Genomic DNA, 21,094 nt, shown 5'->3' with positions numbered 1-21,094 from the left:
GACCAAGATTTCCCTGAGGAGGTTTCTAGGGGAGTGTCTGTGGTCGACAGAATGACGATTCAAGACACCTACCACCTCTTCCCTGGAGCCTGGGAAGAGGTCCCCTTCCATGGCCAAAAACACTTTGCAGATGTGGGTAAGTTAAGGCTCTTAAGATGGGGAGAGTCTCCTGTATTCTCTGGGTGGGCCCAGTGCAATCACAGGGTCCTGAGAAGGAGGCAGGAGGGTCCGAGTCAGAAAAAGGGGGTGTGCTGCCCGGAGCAGAGAGAGGTGGGAAGGTGCTACCCTGCTGGCTTTGAAGACAGAGGAATGGGTCATGAGCCAAAGAAAGCAGGGGGTCTCTGGAAGCTAGGAAAGGCAAGGAAACAGTCCCTGCTAAGAGCCTCTAGAAGGAATGCAGTCTTGTCTACTCACTTTAGACTTCTGACCTCCAGAACTTGTAAGATAATAAATCTGTGCTGTTTGAAGCTGCTAAGTGTGTGGTCATTTATCATCACAGCAGGGCAGTGCCCTGGGTTCGACTCTGGTAACGGGGCACGGGGGACACGGGACTGGGCTGGGGGCGCAGTGGCTGGGACACGAGCCCCACCCAGGCCTCAGCCAGTCCCGTGGGAGCACTGGGGGTGCATTGGGGGTGCAGGGGGCCCGCAGGGTTGTCCTGAATTGAGGCAGGGGTGGGGCTTTCGCCTGCTGTCTTCTCCCGGTCCCTGGATGGGAGCTGCTCTGGGAGGAGGCAGCTCCTGGCAGGGACTCCGCTGTGAGCCACCACTCCCCACCACTCCAGTGATCCTGCGCCCAGCACGAGGCCCAGACTTGGGGGACTGGGTGAGCGAGTGGAGCGAACGCCAGCCACAGCCCAAGTGCACACCCCGTCCCGGCCTCTGAGGCAGCAGCATCGGGGGGGACACCTCGGCCTTCTTTCCAGGACACCCCTGTCTGTGCAAGCGAGCCCCGTGGCTGGCCGGCGAGGGCCACCGGGAAGATAAGAACAACAGCCAGAGTCTCCGCTGTGCCGGGCACGATGCTAAATGCTCCCAATGTGGGGACCCACTCCTCCCTAACAACAATCCAGTATAGTCTCGTCTTTAGAGAGGAGAAAGCGGTGGCATCCGCGCAGGGTAACACACCCAGCAAGTGTTGCTGCCAGGATGAACCCCAGCGGTTTGGCTTCGGAGCCCGCACCCATAACCAGCACACTGTCACCCCCTGGGGGCCCAGGCCTGCGCATGTTCGCAGACAGGGCGGGCCTCGAATCCGCGTCACCTCGAAGCTCTCCCAGCCGCGGCGCTGTACTGGGCCGGGAGGGGCAGATCACAAGGGCTGGGTTGTCAAGCCCGTCCTCAGAGCCTGCCGCTTGCAGAACATCCATCTCTCTGACACTTCTGGGTGGCCGATCCCATTGTCCCCTGAGAGCAACGTGGGCCACACAGATGTTCTCCTTTCTGATGTGGTCTTCCTGCCTGAGGAGCAAACCGGGGAGCTGACTCCGGCCTAAAGGGGCTGGGGCCACCCCCAGAGCCTGCGGTCCTAGAAGCAAACGCCCCAGAGGCACTCCCATCTGTTAGGCTCTCTCCTGACGTCTGTCAGCCTGTAGGAGTCTGCTGTGGCTATGTGACCTTGTCTGGTTTTGTCATGTGCAAAGTGGAACCAACAGTGGCTAATCAAGCATTCACTATGGGCCAGAAACTAGCCTATGTTTGTCTCTTAATGTGACCCTTTCCATAGAATAAGGCTATAAGGCTATTTTATAAGGCTATTTTCATCCTCCTTTTGTAGGTGAGGAGGCTGAGGCACAGAGAGATTAAGTAACTTGCCCAAGGTCACACAGCGGTTCCCCCCATCGGGCAGTTTGGACCTGAGTCTGTCTTCTTCACCACCTCCACCCAGGGTGGTTGAAGAATTACATGGGATAATATATGTAAAAGGCTTCAGATGATGGCACCAAGCCCTTGGTAACTCTTAGATGAGTAACTTCAGAAACAGAAAGCTGGTGGGGTGGCTTCTGTAACTCCATGACCTCCGTCCTCCCGTGACGCTGACAGGTACCCATGCCCCCCACTGTCCTGCGGGCAGACTGTGTTCTCTTTGGGTCCCTTCCGTGTCCCTGGGGCTTAACCTGTTGAGGGATATTTTCTCTCCTTTTGGGGTAGGTTTCAGCTCTTTGGGTGCAACTTCTCCTTTTCCATAATTCCTCTTTCGTACTCAAGGCACATTTAACCTGCATGTTCCTGCAGGCACCTTCATGGATTATGGGGCCTTCCTGAATCTGCCCCCAGCCTCTCCTGCCTGTCCTCCCTAGCCGCCCCCCCACCAACTACCCCTCAGCACTCCCCGCCTTGGCCACAGCAACCCACCTCCACCATCCTATCCTGAGCAAAGCATGCTCCCCTACGGCCAAGCAGTGACCCATGCTGGCCCATACCTGCACCCCTGCCCTGCCCCTGCCCGGTTGACCTGCTCACCCTCCAATCTCATCACCGATGTCACCTTCTCCGGGAAGCCCCCCAACCACTACCCTCACCCCCAGTCAGGACCTTGCATCTTCTCTGCATCGTCATGGCCCCTGAGCCACCCCATCATGCTCTGATCACACTGTCCTGTGAAGGTCTGCTTCCTGGTCTCTGTGCCCTTCTGCTGAGACCCTTGGGAGCAGGACGGGTCTGTGCTGTCTCTTGGTCCCCTGGCCCAGCACTGGGTCTGCACTCGGCAGGTGCTCCTGTGTTTGTAGAAGGAAGGGCAGCTGGGGGCCTCACTGCTGTGGGCCGCAGGGATGGGTGGCAGAGCAGGAGACTCCTGGGGGAGGCAGGGGACCCCTGGCCGGTGGGAGATGTCCAGGGAGGCGGAGTGGACTTAGCCTTGATCCTAAGGAGGATGGAAGGTGAAGGAGCCTGGGGCCAGAGTAGGCTCTCCCTGGCTGAAGGGTGTGGTGAAGGGCAGCTGGGGGGTCTGTGGCCCCCACAGTGTGGGGAACATGTAAAAACCTGAAATGTTACATCTCTCTGGGGATCTCAAGAGGTCACCTCCTTCATCGCCTTTCTTTTTCTGCACTTAACAGCTGTGGCCCCGGGAGGGAGAGGGACTTCCCTCAAGGTCACTCAGCAAGTTGGAGGCAGAGCTGGAGCAGAGGATCTGGAATGTTCCAGGCCTGAACCCACGTGCCCTTTGGGGTAGGCCAAGGACTCCAGAGCCTGCTGTGCCGCCTCCCATGACGTTCATGTCACCCTCCAGGCCCTCGAATAGTGATCTCCTGTCCCTCCTGCAGGTGAACCTGGTGCTGGGGGACGGCCGGTCCCTGGGTCTCACAATCCGCGGGGGAGCCGAGTACGGCCTGGGCATTTACGTCACCGGCGTGGACCTGGGCTCAGAAGCAGAAAGCAGTGGACTCAAGGTGAGCAGCTGGACTCACACGGGCGGGGATGGGCGCCAGGGCTGCATGCGCGGGGCTGAGGGAGGGAAGGAGCTGTGTGTGGAGCTCTTTGCAGCTGATTTTCGGTCAGACCTGCAGCGGGGCAGTCAGCACCCCCGGCCCCCCCCCGCCCCCGCCGAGGACTGGTCGCAGCCGGGAGCCCCCCTGGCTGCGTGCCCAGAGCAGGCAGCAGGGGCCTGCCCCCACCTCCCGAGCCCACCTCCCAGCAGTCCTCGGAGCAGGGCAGCCTCCCCCACATGCAGCTGGGCGGCAGGCCAGCTGAGTTCGTGACCGCGTTTGCAAACGCCGCCAGCGGCTGCAGTGGCTCTGACCTCAGGTTCATCACGGAGCATGGAGAGGGGAGAGCGGAGAAAGCGGGAGCTGGGTTGGGCTTGCACCCAGCGGCTCCCGGCTGCCAGTCCATCAGGGCAGCCGGCAACGGCTGAAATAGTATCGTTAGCTCGCGCTTTGGAGAAGGCTGACTGTGGGCCAGGTACTGGTGATGGACTTCACGCAGATCTCATTGAACCCTCAGGCTGCCGCTCAGGTGAGGTGGCTCCGACCCTCACGTTTTCCAGTGGGGGAGGCGGACACGTAGAGAAGGTGACACCGACCTCCAAGGTCACGCCGCCGACAGGTTGCGGAGCAGGACTGTCTGGTCCACAGCCCGTGGCCTTAGCCACTACGCCGCCCCATCCCCTCTGCCAGAGCTTGCTCAGGGCTTGGCGGAGCGGAGACAGTGAGCGAGGCAGGGACAAGGATGCCGGGCCCAGGAGACAGATCACCTAAATAAATGGCGGCTGTGTTTGGGCTAAATCCTGATGCCAGGGAAGCCAAGGCAGCAGCAATGGGAGCAGTGACCGTGGGCACAGGTGGGTCTGAGCCCGCCTTGCAGAATGAGACAGGTTGGGGGTAGAGGGGCTGGGGAGGAAAGGGGTGTCCCTGAGGGAGCCAGAAGGTTTGACCGTGGGTAACCAGATGGCCGGGGAACGGAACACGAGATGAGACTGTGTCTTCACAATCTCAGCTTCTTTTCGGACGTACGATGCAGTTGGAAGAGCTCTGGGCTTGGAGTCCGGAAGATTGGGTTCGAATCCCAGCTTTGCTGTTTTAGCTTGAATAGCTGGGTGACCCTGGAGAGCCCCTCCACCTGTCCGTGCTTCCCTTCCCTTTCCCAGATAAGCATCAAAAATGACACCTCTTTCTCAGGATTGTTAGAAAGATGAGAGGAGGTACGAGCTGACGATGACATTAGTAAGGAAGATTAAATTTATTGAGTGTCGCTGTTAGGGACTGAATCCATGTGTCCCCTACATTCATCTGTGGAATCCCTACCCCCCAACATGACGGTATTAGGAAGGGGGAGCCTTTGGGAGGAGCTTAGGTCATGAGGGTGGAGCCTCGCGAATGGGATTCGTGTCCCACGGAGCTCCCTTGCCACAGGAAATGGGCAGTCTGCAGCCGGGAAGAGGGTCCCCACCAGAACCCGACCGTGCTCGCCCCTGATCCCAGACTCCCAGCCTCCAGAACTGCAAGAAATAAATGTCTGCTGGTTTTAAGCCACCCAGTGTGCCATGCTTTGTCACAGCAGCCCCGGCAGCCTGAGACAGGCTCCTGTTTCTCCCGCACTTTCTGCCGTTAAGTCACGTACCCGCGACACCCCTGTGAGAGCAGCTTCTCGGGTTAGCCCATTTTACAGGTGCAGCCGCTGAGACTCAGAGCGTCGCGCAGCTAGTGGGACTCCCACGCGGGGATGGGGATTCTGGTTCTAGAACCGTGCTCGGCACCTGGCCAGCTGGGCTGGCGGTAGAGGCTCCACGAACGTTGGTTGGGTCTGGTTGATTCTGAAATGCCCCTGGGTCCCCAGAGCGCATGCCGTGTTCTCAGGTAATGATGACACCTCGAGGGGGACTCCCAAGAGGAAACAATCTCCCAGTAGCCTGTGCACACATTTTGTTTAAGAAGTTCGTTATTTTGGGATAATTTTAGATTTACTGAGAAGTCACAAGGGGATTTCCCGTTTATCCTTCATCCAGCTTCCCCTAACGTCAACATCTTACATAATAACCATGGTATGTCCGTCAAGGCCAAGAAACTGATGTTGGTATGATGCTATTCGACAAACCACACACTTTCTTCAGGGTCACCAGTTTTTCCACTAATGTCGTCTGCTTCAGCCGACCACGTTGCATTTGGCCTGTGTGCAGTTTTAATTCCATTTATTTCTCACCCACCCCCAATTTCAAAAAAGATGAGTGGCAGTTTCTCGGCACCGAATAAGGATTTTTTTTTTTTTATTAAATGAGTGAGAAGATTAGGGAGAAGAAATACGGGGGCTGAGAGAAAGGGATGAAGCCAGGGTGAGGGTCTTTCCCAGAGCACTCGCTTCAGGCAGGCCGCAGATTTGGCTCTGAGCTTCCTGGCAGCCAGTTCAAAGATGGAAGCAGGTCAGAGACGTCTGTGAGGTGAAAACAGACCACCTGTGCTTGAGAAGTGTGGTTATTCCTCTTCCTGAGGCCTGAGAGCAATTTTCCTCTGGTCTCTCGTAGAGAGAATGCTTGTGATGACGTGAGCCGTGTCCTCCGTGACAGGAAACATAAGAGCACATTCTATACTTTGTTGGTGGCAGATGCATTCTGACTGAATCCATGTTAAAAGAAAGAGAGAGGGAGCGTGGGAGAGGACATGTTAGGGTCTGGCCTGAGAGCCCTGGGCACATTCCCGGTCTCTGTCTCTGCATCTGTCTCTCTCATCACTGACAGATGGCAGGTTTTATTATCATGTTGTCCACTTACTGAGGAGTCACCGTGCCAGGAACTGTGCTAAACACCTCACAGTGTTACGTGATTTTTAGGACAAGGTGTGAGAAAGGAATATTCTCGTCCCCATTTTACAGGTGGCAGATTCGGGAGCAGTGTTTAGCAACTTGCCCCAGGTCACCCAGCTAAGACGTGTTAGGTCTGTGCCCACCCAGCACACTCTAAGTCCGTGTTCTTTTTTTTTTTCTTGTTTTTTCTTTATAATTTTATTTTATTTAAATTCAATTAACATATGGGCACCTGGGTGGCTCAGATGGTTAAGCGTCTGCCTTCGGCTCAGGTCATGATCCCAGGGTCCTGGGATCGAGTCCCACATCGGGCTCCCTGCTCCTTGGGAGTCTGCTTCTCCCTCTGCCTCTCTCTCTCTCTGTCTCTCATGAATAAATAAATAAAATCTTTAAAAAAAAAAAAATTCAATTAACATATAGTGCATTATTAGTTTTAGAAATAGAGTTCAGTGATTCATCAGTAGTACATAACACCCAGGGCTCATTCCATCACGCGCCCTCCTTAATGCCCATCACCCGGTTACCCCACCCCCACCCTCTCCGTTCCATGTTCTTAACCGCTAGGCTCCACCTCCTCCCCTCCTGGTGATAATAGGTGTCGCAGTCTCCAGTTTACAGCTGAAGAGACGGAGGCTCATGGAATTGCAGGTCAAACTTTTTCTAATGTCAGAGCTGGGATTTGAACCCAGGCCTCACAGAGCCTGGGGTTGCCTTGTGTAGGGGAGGACAGGAGCCCTAAGACCTGCTGCCGACCAGCTGTGTGAGGGTGGCCGTGTCCTTCCCCTCACTGGGCCTCGGTCTCCCTGCATGGACAGCAAGTAGCTGAATAGTTGGGCTGGATGATTTTGGAGGCTTTCGCCTAGATTTGTACATTTTCCCAGCCCGAGAGAGCCAGAGGGTGCCCAGACGCCAGGAACATACTCCGTTCCCCTTCAGGGGAACCCTGCGGGTCCCCATAGCCACAGAGAGATGGCGAAACAGGTAGCCTTCTGGCAGGTGTTTTATGAGGAAGGAAGGGAGGAAGGGAGAATGGGAGGGCAGGAGAGAGGGGACATTACATGAAGGCAGTGAGTGTCCATGGCTGCCCCTCCTTCTCTACCTTCCTTTTAATCAGCAGGTATATACTGAGGACTTCTGCGTGCCAGACACAGTGCTCGCCCTGTGGCTTCTGAGCTGAGCAAGACAGATAGAGTTTCTGACCTCCAGGAGCTTACTTTCTATTGGGAAGACAGGGCGGGTCAGGGGTGGAATTACTCAATTGTGTAATTACAATCAGGATAAATAATAAGAGGGCAAAGCACATGGAACCATGTGGGTATATAACAGGGGAGACTGGCTCTGATCTTGGATATCTGGGAAGGCTTCCTGGAGGAAGAAACATTTCAGTTGAAATTTAAAAGAAGAGAAGAAAATTAATGATGTAAAGGAGGAAATGAGAATTCCAGGCAGAAAGAATAGCAAACGCTTAAGTCAATGGGAGTGAAATGTTCCCAGATGCAGAGGAAGGCCAGTGTGGCTGAATGCAGGGAGCCAGGTGGGGAGAAGGTGCCAAATGATGCGGACAAAGTGAACAGAGCCCGCTCACACAGGGTGTGTAGTTCACCCAAGACCATGCAGCCGTGAAAAGATGATGCTCAGGATCCGCAGTTAGTAATAGGGAAGGATGTCCAAGGTCTGTTATTAAGTGGAGAACACAGGCTGCAAAACCGCTGACCTAACAGGATCTCACTCAGACTGTAGATGTGTGTAAAAATATGCGCAGAGAACACGGAGAAACAGCCTCACCGACCTGTACCAACATGTCAGCCTGGTTATCCGAAGGCGGTAGGATGACAGACGACTTTCACTATTCTTCACGTTCCTGCGCAGGGTCTGAATGGAGTGAATGTTACTTTTATAAGCATGAAAGCAGCAACAGTAGAACTGTGCCCGTTTTGAAACAAGGCCACAGAAAAACATTCCATGGAAGTTTCCCGGTCATTTTGGCTTGCTACCCAGTGGCAGGCAGTCAAAGGCTTTATTTGCTCATCAAATGCCCGCCCCCGGAAGAGGCCTTTCCTTCTTCGGTCCCCGCCGCAGGAAAGCACTTTACATTCCCTGCCACTATCTCACGTCCCCCCTCCAAGTTCCCTCGAATGTGCTAACACCTGCCCACACTCGCTTGGGCATCCAGGACTGATTAATTCCGTTCATTGCCAATGCGCTGTCAGTGGAATCAGGCATATTGAAACGGAATAAAGGGGCTTGGCTGGGTGGGTGGCGGAGCCAAGAACAGGCTTTATTTGTCAATAGGGCTCCTTGCCGCTGGGCAGAGCTTTCCCGGGGTGGAAATGCTGCCTTCTGCCTGGGCTCCAGCTGCTCACTTCGCTTCTGAGTCCAGGGGAGGGCAAGTCAAGTACCGGGGGAGAAGCTCTCGGGAGGAGGTCAGGCACTTCCCAGCACTTAGCCTGGGGGTGGCCGGGGTGGAGCGTGGAGCTGTCCCACCCTCCCAGGAGGGGCTAACTCCCCCTTCAGCATTTACCTTTAGACCTCTCTTGTTCCTTTGCACCTGCCCCCCGCCCGCCCCAGCTTCTAGCCGCAGTCACAGAATGGATCATAAAACCTTACTTGTTCCTTTGAGGACAGCCAGATCAACTGGCATTTAAAAATGATAATAATGATGGCAGTTGCTATTTATTAACCAGTTATTATAAATCAGGCACTGTGCTCAACCCTGTAGGGTACACTCCTACGTAATCCTCCCAATAGCCCCCTGCTGGGCATCAATAGTGCAGTTTCATAGATGAGCAACTGAGGCTCAGAGAGGTGCAGTAACTTGCTTGGGATCACACAGGGATCTGGGGCCCTGGCCCCTCAGGCCCTCCAAAGGCCATGTGCTTTGCTGTCACCTCCCTAGTACCCTAACTTGACCAGATAACAAAGGAATGCAGAGAGAGGAAATGAAGGACACGCGTTCTTCTTAGAAGTCACCAAGCTTCTCAAGCCCAGCGCGGTTGTCCGGATCCTGCCTGGCCACACAGCCTTCACCCCTGAGGTCATGCCAGGGTGGGAGGCCCATTTCGCTTCCGCTGGTAGGAGTAGGCTGCCATCCTGGCTGGGGTCCCTCTAAGCAAGATCTCTGTTCCCAAGAGTGTCCCACGTTTTGGGTTATCAGTCTGCTGCTTGCAGCTGTGGGACATGTGTCTGGGGCCACATTGGTGTCTCAGTGGCTGGGGACAGCCTGCTGCTTGCAGATCTGCCCTGTTTGCTGGGCTTCGCCGGAGCCCACACTGTGTGTCGGCTTCGTTGGTGAAGCCGGATGGGCTGAGCCTGACCCCTCCTTGGATGGGCTTTGCCGGTGTCTCTTCTCCCGACTCTCCCTCTCTAAACTGAGCCTAGGCAGCACCCCTTTGATGAGCACCCACCAATAGCAGGTGATCTACCTGCGTCACCCCGAACCCTCGCCACAGCTGGGGGGTGGGGGAGAACTCTTTCATCCCATCGTAAATTGGGAGTATTTATTTCATGACTGTCTCTGTTTCGCAGAGCCTGGTGGTTCTTTAAACACTTCATCTCCCTGCCCACGACAGAGCCTGGCGCACAGTAGGTGTTCAGGAAATATTTCTTCAATGAAGGAGTGAGTCTGGCCGAGGCAGGCCCCAAACCAGGTCTTTTGACCCTAAAGCTCCGATCTTGACCACTGTTTGATTTGCGTTCTGGCCTGAACACAGCACAGAGCCTGCATTTTTTTTTTTTTTTAAGGATCAAATCCCACTAAGAAGTGTTAGTGATCATCATACTCGCTTAGGATATGAGCTGAGCAATCAGACCCTTTCCCTCAGGGATGCTTGCCTTTGTGTTGAAAGGAGCTGAGAGGCAGCCATGGCCCACGGTGAGGTCTGCTCATCACAGGGGCCCTGGGGGCCTCAGGTGCCACCCCCAGCTCTTCCCTGATGGAGGGTAGGTGGTGGGAATCCATCTGTGAGGACAGATCCCAGCCCCCAACCTCCCATGTTATACATGGGGGTGCTAAGAGCCAGCAGGAGGGGAAGGGACTGGCTGAGGGTCATGGAGAAGTGGGCCGGGACCCCTCGCACAGAGCCCCTACCTGCATCATCAGGGATTTTGACCTTGCCAGCTGACTGTGTCCCCATGCTTTCCTGAAATAGTTCTGCTGGGAGAGAAGAACGAGCTTGGCAAACTCTCCAAGGCTGCTTCCTGCTTATTCTTGGTGGGGGAAGGGGTGAGGCTACCACGTATCACCTGTTTAATGAGGACCGTCTAAGGGTATTTTTATTTGTGATTGTGGCTGATTTTTATGGCAGTCCTAATGAGATAGCAAAAATTCAATATTCATATTTATATAATGCCTGACAGCTGAAAAAAATCTTAGATAATTAGGGCATGTTACAAACAATACGCAGCCTATAAATTCTATAACTTAGATGAATAGACCAATTTCTTAAAAGATGTAAACTATGAACACTCAAGAAAGAAAACTAGAAGAACCTGGAGTTCTGTGTATGTGTCAGAGAAATTGAATTTGTATTCAAAAACCATCCAAAAAAGAAAACTCAGGTCCGGATGCTTTCACTAATGAACTTTTTTTTTTTTTTTTAAAGATTTTATTTATTTATTTGACAGAGAGAGACAGCAAGAGAGGGAACACAAGCAGGGGGAGTGGGAGAGGGAGAAGTGGGCTTCCCGCAGAGCAGGGAGCCCGATGCGGGGCTCGATCCCAGGACCCCAGGATCATGACCCGAGCTGAAGGCAGATGCTTAACGACTGAGCCACCCAGGTGCCCCACTAATGAACCTTTTTGAACAGTTAAGGAAAAGAAATACTATGCCATCTTTTCCTGGAAATAAAAGATGAGACAATGCGGGGCGCCTACGTGGCTCAGTCGGTTGGGTGTCCAGCTCTTGGTTTCAGCTCAGGTCATGGTCTCAGGGTCGTGAGATCAAACCCTGGATTGGGCTCCGCGCCCAGCAGGGAGTCTGCTTGAGATTCTCTCTCCCTGTCCATCTGCCCCTCCCCCCCTTGCTCTCTCTCGCTCTCTCTCTCTGTCTCTCCTCTAAAATAAATAAATAAATCTTAAAAAAAAAAAAAAGATAAGGCTGTGCTTCCCAGCCCATTTTATGAGGCCAGCATCATGTAATACCATGACCAAATACATACATTGCAAGAAGACCACTGACCGCTACCCTTCAGGATACGTTGAGTGCAAAAATACTCAACAAAATATTAGCAAATCAAATCTTTCAGTCTATAAAAGGGATATATATACTGTGACCAAGTGGGGATTCCTTTATCCAAGGAATGCAAGGCTGGATCGACATGCGAAAACCAGTGTTATTAGCAGACTAAAGGGAAAAAAAAAACATATGAATGGAAAAAGCATTTAATAAGGTTCAATGTCCAGTTATGATAAAAACTCTCAGCACACTAGGAATCAAAGGGAACTTCCTTGACTCGATAATGGGCACCCACACAAACCTCCAGCTAAACATACTTAATGGTGAAAAACGTTCAGAATCAGCTTGTAAACATTTACAACAAAGCTATCTTCTAAGAAATAAAAAGGCTTTTTACTAAGTGCTTTCTTCTAAGATTGAAATGAGGCAAAAATGTCTTCTCTCACCACTCCTGTTCAGTATCATTCGAGAAGTTGTCATCAGTGCAGTGAGTCAATAAAAAGAAATAAAAGGCACACAGATACGAAAAGAAGAAATGAGACCCTATTTATAAAGACTGATCGTCTACATGGAAATTTCCAAAGAATCTCCAAAAAAGTGCCTAGAACCAATAAATGAATTTAGCAAGGTGGAATGATAACAAAGCCTACAAAAATCAATTGTATTTCTTTAGGCTGGCTATGAATTACTGGAATTCAGAATTCATAAATACAATTTAGAGTAGCACCCAAAAGTCCTTAGGTATAAATAACAAAATATGTGTCGTATTTGTATGCTGACAAGTATAAAACAAAAAAAGTAAATAAATGGAGAGATACACTGTGTTTGTGGACGGGAAGGCTCAGTGTGATTGAGATGTCAGGTCTCCCTAATTTGATCTGGATTCAGTGCAATCCCCATTTCCAAGTCTAGTAGGTTTTTTTGTAGATATTTACAAGCTGATTCTAAGCATTTAAATGGACAGACAGAGAAACTAGGAAAGTCAAAACAATTCTCAAACGGAAGAGCACTGTTGGAGAACTCGCTACCTGACTTCAGGACTTACTGTAAGGCTGCATTAAGCAAGATAGCGTGGGCGGTATTAGTGGAGGACAGACACATCGATCAGCGGACCAGAGGAGTGAGTCCAGAAATAAACCTCCACAAATAGACTTAGCTGATTTTTGGCAAGAAGCGCGAAGGTAATTCAGTGGAGAAAGGATAGTCCTTTCAACAAACGGTGCTGGAGCAGTTGGATGTCTGTGGGCAAACAAATGAACCTTTACCCAAACCTCAACACCTTCCATGAAAATGAACTCAAAACGGAGAAGATAAAGCCAGACTACCTCTAGGGGAAAAGGCAGGAGAAGATCTGTGTGACCTCAAGGCAGAGTTTCTAGATATAACATCAGAAGCAAGCTGCATAAAAGAAAAATTTGACAAATGGGATTTTATCAAAATTAAAGACTTCTGCTTTGCGGGAGACACTTTCAAGAGAACGGAAAGACAAGCCATGAAGTTGGAGAAGAAAATGGGTTCTAACTGCGTTTTTGACAAGGACTTGCCTCAAGAATTTGTGAAGGACTTTCAGAATGGGCAGCAGATCTGGGAAACAGTTTTGTATGAATAGCGGTGGACACGTGACTCCATGCACTTGTCGAAACCCACAGAACCCTACATGGAAGGGTGGATTTTACTGTATGTAAATTTTTAAAAATCAGCTAGGCTGTGGGGGGTATAGACAAGAGTGCAGGCTGAGCCACATGAAGACAAAGGAATCTAACTATTACCGATGAGTCACACCACCACACTGAGAATGGAGAAGAAAGGCACTCGTCTAAGTAATTTTGGAAACATTGTTTTGACTGATGTTGTAAAGCAAAAGACAAGGAGAACTATACGCAAACACTGTATTCCAGTTGGCAGTTTTGGTTTGGTTTTTTTTTTCCTCAAAAGCATATGCGGGGGGGCGCCTGGGTGGCTCAGTCGTTAAGCGTCTGCCTTCGGCTCAGGTCATGATCCCAGGGTCCTGGGATCGAGCCCCACATAAGGCTCCCTGCTCGGCGGGAAGCCTGCTTCTCCCTCTCCCACTCCCCCTGCTTGTGTTCCCTCTCTTGCTGTCTCTCTCTCTGTCAAATAAATAAATAATCTTAAAAAAAAAAAAAAGCGTATGGGGGCGCCTGGATGGCTCAGTTGGTTAAGTGTCTGACTCTTGATTTTGGCTCAGGTCGTGATCTCAGTGTCATGAGATCGAGCCCTGAGTCAGGCTCAGCACTGAGTGTGGAGCCTCCTTGAGTTTCTCTCTCTCTCTCTCTCTCTCTCTCTCTCTCCCCCCCCTCCTTCTGCCCCTCCCCGCCAAAAAAGAAAAAAAAAAGCACATAGATTAGGAATTCTGAAACTACCTCATTTGTACTCTAGGGTTGAAAAACTAAGTAACTATGTTTTAGATAATGAAAGCCAAGTTCTCACTTTCAGAAAACATTACAAGTAAGGAAAGTAGGAAATAAACCTTGTGGGACTGAATCAAAGGTATCAATATGGACACACTTATCAAAAAAAGAGACAAAATGTAAATGTGGACACATGCAGATACGGAAACATAGCTGTGTGTGTGTATGGGTGATTTCGAACACCTATGCATAGTTCTTTGCTCTAGTCACGGAGAAGGGCTGGAAGCAGGGAAACCCCAATAAAAATAGGTACACCTAGTGCCCAGATCTTAGTTTCTAAATACTCTTTTCTAAATAAAAGGAGCCGGGGGCTGGGGGTGGTGCCTGGGTGGCTCAGTCGGTTACGCGTCTGCCTTTGGCTCAGGTCATGATCCCAGGGTCCTGGGATCGAGCCCCGCATCGGGCTCCCTGCTCATCGGGGAGCCTGCTTCTCCCTCTCCCTCGGCCTCCTCTCACCCCTGCTTGTGCTCACTCTCTCTAATAAATAAATAAAATCTTTTTATTTTTTTAAAGATTTTATTTATTTATTTGACAGAGAGATAGAGAACAAGTAGGCAGAGAGGCAGGCAGAGGGAGAGGGAGAAGCAGGCTTCCTGCGGAGCAGGGAGCCCGATGCGGGGCTCGATCCCAGGACCCCAGGATCATGACCTGAGCCGAAGGCAGCCGCTTAACCAACTGAGCCACCCAGGCGCCCCATAAATAAAATCTTTAAAAAAAAAAAAAAAAGGAGCCAGGGGTCTCTGTAGAAATGGTAATTCCAGGTCTTGGGCAGGGAAGGTACAGGAGGGGTCCGGGGCATCCTCTGGTAGGTCCCACAAAGTAAGGACATGCTGCAAGTTCGGTCGCTGAACCCACCAGCGGATCAGAAGAGCTCCCCGTGGCGGGAGAATGCAGGAGATAGCCATGAGTCCGTCCTAATGTAATTACATAAAGAACGAATAAATAGATGAGGGAGAAGCAACAACTCTTCCCTAAGGAAAAATTCCCATTAATAAACACAGAAGGAATGAGGGAGGAGGAAATCGCCATTAAAACATTACATTATACTAACAGTTGCCACAGGCAAGATGCGCCAGTGGGTGTTAAACGGCGGGCAGAGGTTTAGGCAGAGACAGGATTCTTTCTCGTGCATAGTGCGAAAATACCTCTACCAGAATATTTCCTAATTGTAAAAGGAAAAATAATACGTCTACCGTGGAGAATCCTGGCAGATAGCAACTCGTCTACGTGTGTAATACGTATTTTAAAAAAATCTTTACTTTCTCTACTTGTAAAGATAGTTGTAGAAAAGTCAAGTCATACCCCGACTCGGGTTGTGGTGACAGCCCGCCCTCCCTTCGTCCAGCCCCGGAACGTGACGACTGTCAACAGCTGGCTTGTCTTTCCAGACCTTTCTCTCTCTGGCCTGTTGCACCCACAGTGTCTCAGCAAGCGACTCTTCTTTTCCTTCTGTTCCTTTTATGACCCAACCATCAGCTTCTTAGAAAATCGCTTCCCTTTCCCAGGTTCAAAACCTGACATCTCTGATTTATCAGATTTCGGGTCAGTTATCGCCGCTTCTGAGCATTGAGATGGGCCTCCCCCAAAATCAAAGCCCAAACATGTAGGTAGCAAAGGTGTATTTTAGCACCCTCGTTAGGATCACTGTTCAGTGCTGTGATTGAATACCTCCAGTGTTCTCTCTTCTGTCAGTCAGAGAGAGGGAAAGCATGCCAAGGAGAAAAGGGCGGAATGTCTCCTGAGTGCGCCTGTTTTCTCTCGTCTGCCTTCAGTGGGGTCTGGAGAGAGCCCTGTTGGCTGGGTCCTGCCCCCCTCCCCCACGCCCCCAGCACCCCAGGGCCCCGTGGGTCTCTCCTGTTGTTGGAGCCCTGCCGGCAATAGGGTGGGCGCCAGGTGCTGGCGGTCTGGGGAACACAGTGAGGTGCGCGTGACACAGCGCCTGCATTCGGGGCCCCTGCGTGCATTGCACGGAAACTGTGCTGAGCGGGCAGAATAGACGTGAGAGGTGACAGCGGAGACTCCCGGTGCCCATGGGAGAGAAATAGAGGTGTTGGGGCGAGAAATGGTGACAGCCGGCATCCACTGAGTGATTATTCTAGGCCCAGCACCCCACAAAGTGACTTTCATGTTCCACCTTAACGAATCCCGTGGCGGTCCCTGCAGTAAGTCCACGCTGTATCATCCTTCACAGAAAGATGAGCAAACTGAGGCTCAGGGCGGTTGTCACTTGCTCCAGGTCACACAGCAAGGAAGTGGTAGAACTGGGCTGGGATTGGCTCCAGGACTCCCCTGTTAGCTACTCCACCCTTCAACCCTGAATCTGTGTGATGGGGGCCAGGCACTCAGCCCTCCCTGCTCCTGCCCGCGTTCTCTGCCGTCAGCACAGTAGCGACACCTGCCCAGGGTTTCCACACACTGTACTTGGGGACTCGGAACCTGGGGGAGTCTTCTGGCCGTTCAGAATACGTTTAAGTAAAAGCGTGGTGAAAATGGCAGGAGGTACGGCAGCGTGAGGTTAGTAATAATCATAACGGGACAATAATAACAGAAGGAAGTTAGGGCAGAGCAGTCTTCTAGCTCTTTCTACTCGACAGTAATAATAATAGTGATCACCAGCATTTGGGGAGTGCCCTCTATGGGCCAGCCAGGGTGCACCATGAGCGCTGTGCCTGCACTGAGTCACTTAGTCCTCCCAGTGACCCTGTAGGAGGCACATTTTAGAGACGGGCAGCCGAGGCCCAGAGAGGTTATGTGACATGCCCAAGGTCACACAGCTAGGAGGTGGAGGAGCTGGTGTTGGAACTCAGGCAGGACTGGGGCTTAGTCACAGAAGGCCCATTCCCACCCTCTCCTCCCCTCCGGCCAACCCCGGGGGCTCTTACAGAACTTCCAGAGATTGTCCCCTTGCGGAGTGGTTCTCGGGCAAACTGGGGGAGGAGCACAGACAGGAATATTTCTGCAGTCTGCCCAATAACCACGGCGCGAGAGAAGCTGCCTATTGACCACTCACAGTCCCACCTAGGTGCTTTCTGAATCCTGCTGTTCTGTCCTCATCACCGCCCCACGAGGGGCACTGATGGTCATCATCCCCGTTTTATGCACGAAGGAACCCGAGGCTCGGTGAGATTAAGCGGCCTGCCCCATACCATGCTCTCAATTGGCAGAGGATGGGCGATTCCAGGCGCGGGGCCCGCGGAGGCCACGTGCTCCCCTCTGCACACTGTCGCCAACAGCCTGGCCGAGCCCAGAAGCCCGAAGGTCTGGGATCGGCAATGCAGGTTTGATTTGATGTTGGGAAGGGCTTTGTCACGTTTCCCTGCCTCCAGATTCTCTGTCACTGATCTGCTGACGGACGGCTCTTTCTGCTCCCAAGGACAGCCCATGATCGGTATCTTGCATCCTAGTGCCGTTTCATGAGCATGGCTGCACCGTGTTTGTATTCGTGTCGTTCTAACCCGGCTTGGCAAGAAAGAATACTCAGCTGAGCTGAGGATTGCTGAGCAGTGTCTGCCGTGGGTCAGGAAGGGGGACCCGTGGCCCAGATGGTTGGATGCATGCTGTCCCCGTGTGAGGGCATGGGCCTAGCTCAACTTGTAAGATTATTTAAACAAGAACTTATGGCTACAGCCATACTTCAGCACGAAGGTGTGATTTGAGGGGAAATTAATCATAGCGATAGCAAACACTCTCAGGCCCACTGTGTGCCAGGCTCTGTGACATCATTACCAAGCCGTGTCACATGGTGGCTCGACGCAGCCACTCTGGAGTCAGAGTTACTGGCTGTGTCACTCTCTCCCTGGACTCGGCTCCTTCGTCTGTGAAGCTGGGATAATAATACCTCTTGGACCGTTGCGAGGACAGAGCCAGAGAATCTTTATAAAGCACTTAACACAAATAAAAGTATTCAATACTGACTTTAAAAATTATTTCTGGTTTTCAGTCTAACCCTGCATTAGTTCTGTTTGTGGATGAGAAAAATGAGGCTCAGAGAGTGGGAGTGATTTGCCAGGAAGGGGCCGGCCAAGGTCATGGGCCCGGCCCTCTCCTCTGACCCCCAGCGAGGCGATGTCCACCGTGGGCTGCCTCCCAGGCGAAGGACGGATCTTGCGTGGCCTCTCCGCGGTGGAGTAACCCCAAGGGTGTTCCTTCCGGTTCCTCACAGGCATGCCAGCCCCGGCGAGTGCACACCCTCTCCCGATAAATAAATAAATAAATAAATATAAATAATAATACCACCAGCACCTGTGCCCTTAGTACTGTATTGTCAGGATGCCATGAGCTAATGTGTGTAAAGCCCAGTGCCTGGCACATGATAAGCACCCCAAAAACGGTAGCTCTAATTGTGCGGGTGATTTTCACCCGCTCCAGGTGTGGTTGCTGATGGGTGAGACTAGGCTGTACTGGCCTCTGAAACTCTCCGGCAGCTGATGAACCCGGGCTGATGCGCATCTTTCCCAAGGAGCCGGAAGGCGATTGCTTTCCCAGGAAACCCAGCACATACCAGGTGGCTGTTTTAGCCTCCCCCGCCAGTGCCACATTCTCCACCCTCCCTTAGGATGCTCTCTTAGCAGGGTTTGTGACCTGGCCTCCGAAGGGGTGGTTAATAAATTGCAAACGTTGAAGTTGCCTGGCCTTTAAAGGGGCCCCTGCTAGGGCAATGATTGCTCCCAGGCAGGCTACTGTCAAAAAGGGAAACACTTAGTTGCTTCAGGGAGGCCTGTTAGGGCAGGAGCCCGGCTGCGGCTTGCCCTGGTCGCAGGATAAGGTGAGAGCGTTCATTCAAGTGCCCAGCCACCCCCCCACCCCAAACTGTCCTGTCCACCGGGTGGAGATGGCCAACAGGGTCTGGCTGCAGTTCTCCTAATCCCTCATTTCCTGGTGGCTGAGGGAAGGGCCTGGAGTTGCTGAGTGGCAGCTGACTGGCAAGGGAGGGGCATCGGTGGCCCTTCTGGCTTCCCACATGCCGTGCCAAGTTCAGTGCCTGCACCTGGAGGATGTGCATGGTTTGCTGACTCTGAGGTCAGCATGCTCCCCCATTTCATTAAGGAAGTCATCATCAGTGGGCACCTCCTCAGCCCCTGCTGTGGAATAGGGCACGGGGGAAAGGCTTGCAGAGAGGTCAGTAACCATACTGGGCTGTGCTTTGGGCACTTGACCATGCACACGAATCATCAGGGTCTTTGTCAAGTGCAGAATATGATTCAGCAAGGGTTGCAGTTATTATGGCTTCAGAACCACGCAGAACCGGGAGGGTGTGTGCACTGACCTCAGTGCTGCTCACCCCACTGAGGGCCAGGAGGTGGACAGGGCACAGCAGGGCGGCTCACCTGTGCCCCAGGATGTCGCAGACCACAGCCAGAACGCTCAGAGTCGGGGCACTGGAGCCATTAGGAGGCTCTTTTCCTTTTGTGTCTGGAGGTTGGTGTTGGCTTCTGGCTGGGGTCCCCATCCTTCCCTGCGGGGGCCTCCCCACGCCGTCTTCCCACAGAGCTAATTCGGGCTTCCTCCGAGCATGGTGGCTTACGCGGGGCATCTGGGGGCACAGGTCCTGGGAGAGAGGCAGGTCGAGCTATGCTCTTTTTACGCCCCAACCTCAGAAGGCAGCAAGCCGCGCTCAGCTGGGCTCTGTTGTTCGGGGCGGCAGGAGCCCGTGCAAGTTCACAGGGGAGGGCGGTCACTCTCACTTCCTGATTGGTTGCCTAGGGCTGCTCGAATACATGAGCACAGACTTGGTGCCTTAAAACAGCAGAAACTTTTTCTCTCGCAGTTCTGGAGGCCGGAAGTTGCAGATGTGTCAGCAGAGTCGCCTGCTTCCCGAGGCTCCGGGGAGAACCTCCCTTGCCTTTTGCAGCTTCTGGGAGAGGGGGGAGTCCTGGCCTCCTTGGTTTGTGGCTGCACCCCTCCAGGGTCTGCCTCCGTCTTCACGTGGTCTTCCTGCAGGTGTCCCTGGGTCTCTGTGTCCTAGCTGTCCCTCTGCTTCCCCTTTTAAGGGTCCCAGTCATCAGATTTGGGGCCCACCCCAAATCCAAAAATATCTCATCTTGAGATCCTTAATCACATCGCAGAGACCCTTTTTCCAGATAAGGTGACATGTTCACAGATACTAGGGGTTAAGGCCTGGGCATGTCTTTTGGGGGTACCGTCCACGCCAACCTCCTGATAGGGAGGGGCAAGGTTCTGAGAGAGGACACGGGATGTGGATATTGCTGCTGTCATCGGGGGGAACTGCAGTCTGCCCCAGCAGATTTGGGGGGAGCCTGAGATGCTGCATTCCTCACAAGCTCCTATCCTAGGTTGTATGGATCCACGGCCGACACACGGAGTACAGAGATGCAGAGTGCTGCTCTCAAATTGCTGACAGGCTAGTGAGGAAGGAGGAAGAGTAAATAGCAAACTAGCTACCGTACTCTGAAGACTGATACTACCCCACACTAGAAGAACACGACCCATACTCCGCTCTGGGCACCTTGCATGTATGAGCTCCTTTCACCCTCACAGCAACCTTATGATAAGGATTCTTATCCTTGCTCACAGATGTGAGGCTCAGAGAGGTTAAATGACTTGCCCAAGGTCACACAGCCAGGAAATGGTGAAGCCAGGACTTGAACCCAGGCAGGCTGACTCAGAGTCCTCGCAGGTAACACTGCGCTACCCTCCCTGCACTGGGAGCCGGGGAGGGGACCGTTAGTCCAGGGAGGAGGACCAGTTGTGGCTGCAGAGAGAACACTCCCACTCTAGCTGGGTCCTGCTGGGCATTCACTAGGTCAGCATTGACTTGCTAAGTGCGTGTGCGTGCACCTGACACGCAAGCAGAAACCCAAAGACCCAGGCTTTCTGCCCTTGCAGAGTGTGTGGTCTGGCCAGGGTGTTGACTGCGGGAGATTAGGCCAGGAAGACGAGTGAGGGAAGGGATCTTCGTGGAGGGACTGGAAGGCGCAAGGCACAGAGACCTGGGCTGGTGTGCTGGGGGGAAGGAGGAGCTGACAGAAAGGAGAGGTGGGGTGAGGGGGCCAGGGGTAAGTTTCCAACAGCTTTTCGCAGACCTCAGCAGTTGGCTAGACAAACCTAGAGGCTCACATAGCACTTGGATTGAGTGTATTAAATCCAAAGTCAAGGAGCTCTTTGCTGTAAGGGAGACAGAAGAAGACCCGAGCTTTCAAGAGGGTTGGGTGTCCCCAGACCCAGTGGGGCTGTGTGCTGGAGATATTACCCCAAATCCTTTGGGGAACTCTGTTGGGTTTTTTTTAGTTTTCCTTTT

General features: G+C 52.6%; 1 protein-coding gene across 7 annotated transcripts in view; it reads left to right on the top strand.

The window, feature by feature from the left end:
* WHRN (whirlin) overlaps nucleotides 1-21,094 on the top strand; it is a 90,444-nt gene that overhangs the window by 32,696 nt on the left and 36,654 nt on the right. For all 7 annotated transcript variants that reach the window (XM_036121908.2, XM_036121904.2, XM_036121907.2 and 4 more), the window contains exon 3: nucleotides 3,263-3,388. In XM_036121908.2, the coding sequence (XP_035977801.1) occupies nucleotides 3,263-3,388 (126 nt within the window). The remainder of the gene's footprint in view (nucleotides 1-3,262; nucleotides 3,389-21,094) is intronic.

The sequence above is a fragment of the Halichoerus grypus genome, chromosome 14 (genome assembly GCF_964656455.1).
Source record: "Halichoerus grypus chromosome 14, mHalGry1.hap1.1, whole genome shotgun sequence".
Classification (NCBI taxonomy): Eukaryota; Metazoa; Chordata; class Mammalia; order Carnivora; family Phocidae; genus Halichoerus; species Halichoerus grypus.
The sequence above is the reverse complement of the archived record's forward strand: the minus strand, read 5'-3'. Positions and strand labels throughout refer to the sequence as shown.